This window comes from Penaeus monodon, chromosome 31 (assembly GCF_015228065.2).
Source record: "Penaeus monodon isolate SGIC_2016 chromosome 31, NSTDA_Pmon_1, whole genome shotgun sequence".
Taxonomy (NCBI): domain Eukaryota; kingdom Metazoa; phylum Arthropoda; class Malacostraca; order Decapoda; family Penaeidae; genus Penaeus; species Penaeus monodon.
Window position 1 is genome coordinate 384086 of NC_051416.1, and position 1154 is coordinate 385239.

Sequence of the window (1154 nt, forward strand, 5' to 3'; positions counted from 1 at the left end):
GACTTATCCTCAAGTTAAAACGAAGGATAAAGGATTATCAATTACACAAAGAGATAAAACAAATGAATAACTGAACCATCCAAACAAGCAATTAAACAAGGACATAAATCTACCCCCTCTGCCCCCTCCTGCCTCCCCCCACCTCCTTTTTATAACCCCCTTACCTCTTCCTAATTCTTAAACACCTTATACTACCTCCTTAACCCCCTCCTTATACTACCTCCTTAACCCCCTCCTTATACTACCTCCTTAACCCCCTCCTTATACTACCTCCTTAACCCCCTCCTTATACTACCTCCTTAACCCCCTCCTTATACTACCTCCTTAACCCCCTCCTTATACTACCTCCTTAACCCCCTCCTTATAATACCTCCTTACCCCCTCATACCACCCTTGCTATCCCTGACGCCTCATACTACTGCCGGCACCTCCACCCTCACCCCCTACCTCGTTCTATCCTAACCCCTCCTTTCCTCATCATTCTCCCCCAACCCTTTTCTACGTCTACTATATCTACCCCTTCTTAACACCCCCTCCTCCCCTCCTACACCACTAACCCCCACCCACTGGGCCTTAACATGTCCCCATAACCCCTCCTGACAACCCCTCACCCCCCTTATCCCTCTTGCTAACCCCCCTTACTCCCAAATCCCTTTTCTGCTACCCCCTCATCCCTTATATACCCCCTACTACCTTTTCTGCAAACCCCCCCTTACCCTCAATACCCGCATATCCTTCCTGCTACCCCTCATACCCCATTCCCCCTACCTACTGCCCCTTCCCCTTCCCCTACCTACTGCCCCCTCCCCTTCCCCTACCTACTGCCCCCTCCCCTTCCCCCACCTACTGCCCCCTCCCCTTCCCCCACCTACTGCCCCCTCCCCTTCCCCCACCTACTGCCCCCTCCCCTTCCCCCACCTACTGCCCCCTCCCCTTCCCCCACCAGATGAAATCAAAGCTCCTTTCTCTCCTGAACGAGAGAGACTCCAAGGGCTGGTCGCCGCTGCACTACGCCTCGAAGGGCGGGCGGCTCTGCTCTCTCTACTTCCTGCTGAGTCTGGGCGCCTGCGTCAGGGTCAGGGATCAGCAGAACGAGAATCCGCTGCACTTCGCTGCTAAGTAGGTCGCTATAGAGATGGGAAAACTGTGGAATA

The 1154-nt window shown here is 53.7% G+C and overlaps 1 protein-coding gene across 1 annotated transcript in view; it reads left to right on the forward strand.

Moving 5' to 3' along the window:
• LOC119592804 (transient receptor potential cation channel subfamily A member 1-like) overlaps positions 1-1154 on the forward strand; it is a 33214-nt gene that overhangs the window by 13972 nt on the left and 18088 nt on the right. The window contains exon 5 of the mRNA XM_037941712.1: positions 935-1119. Coding sequence (XP_037797640.1) covers positions 935-1119 — 185 coding nt within the window. The remainder of the gene's footprint in view (positions 1-934; positions 1120-1154) is intronic.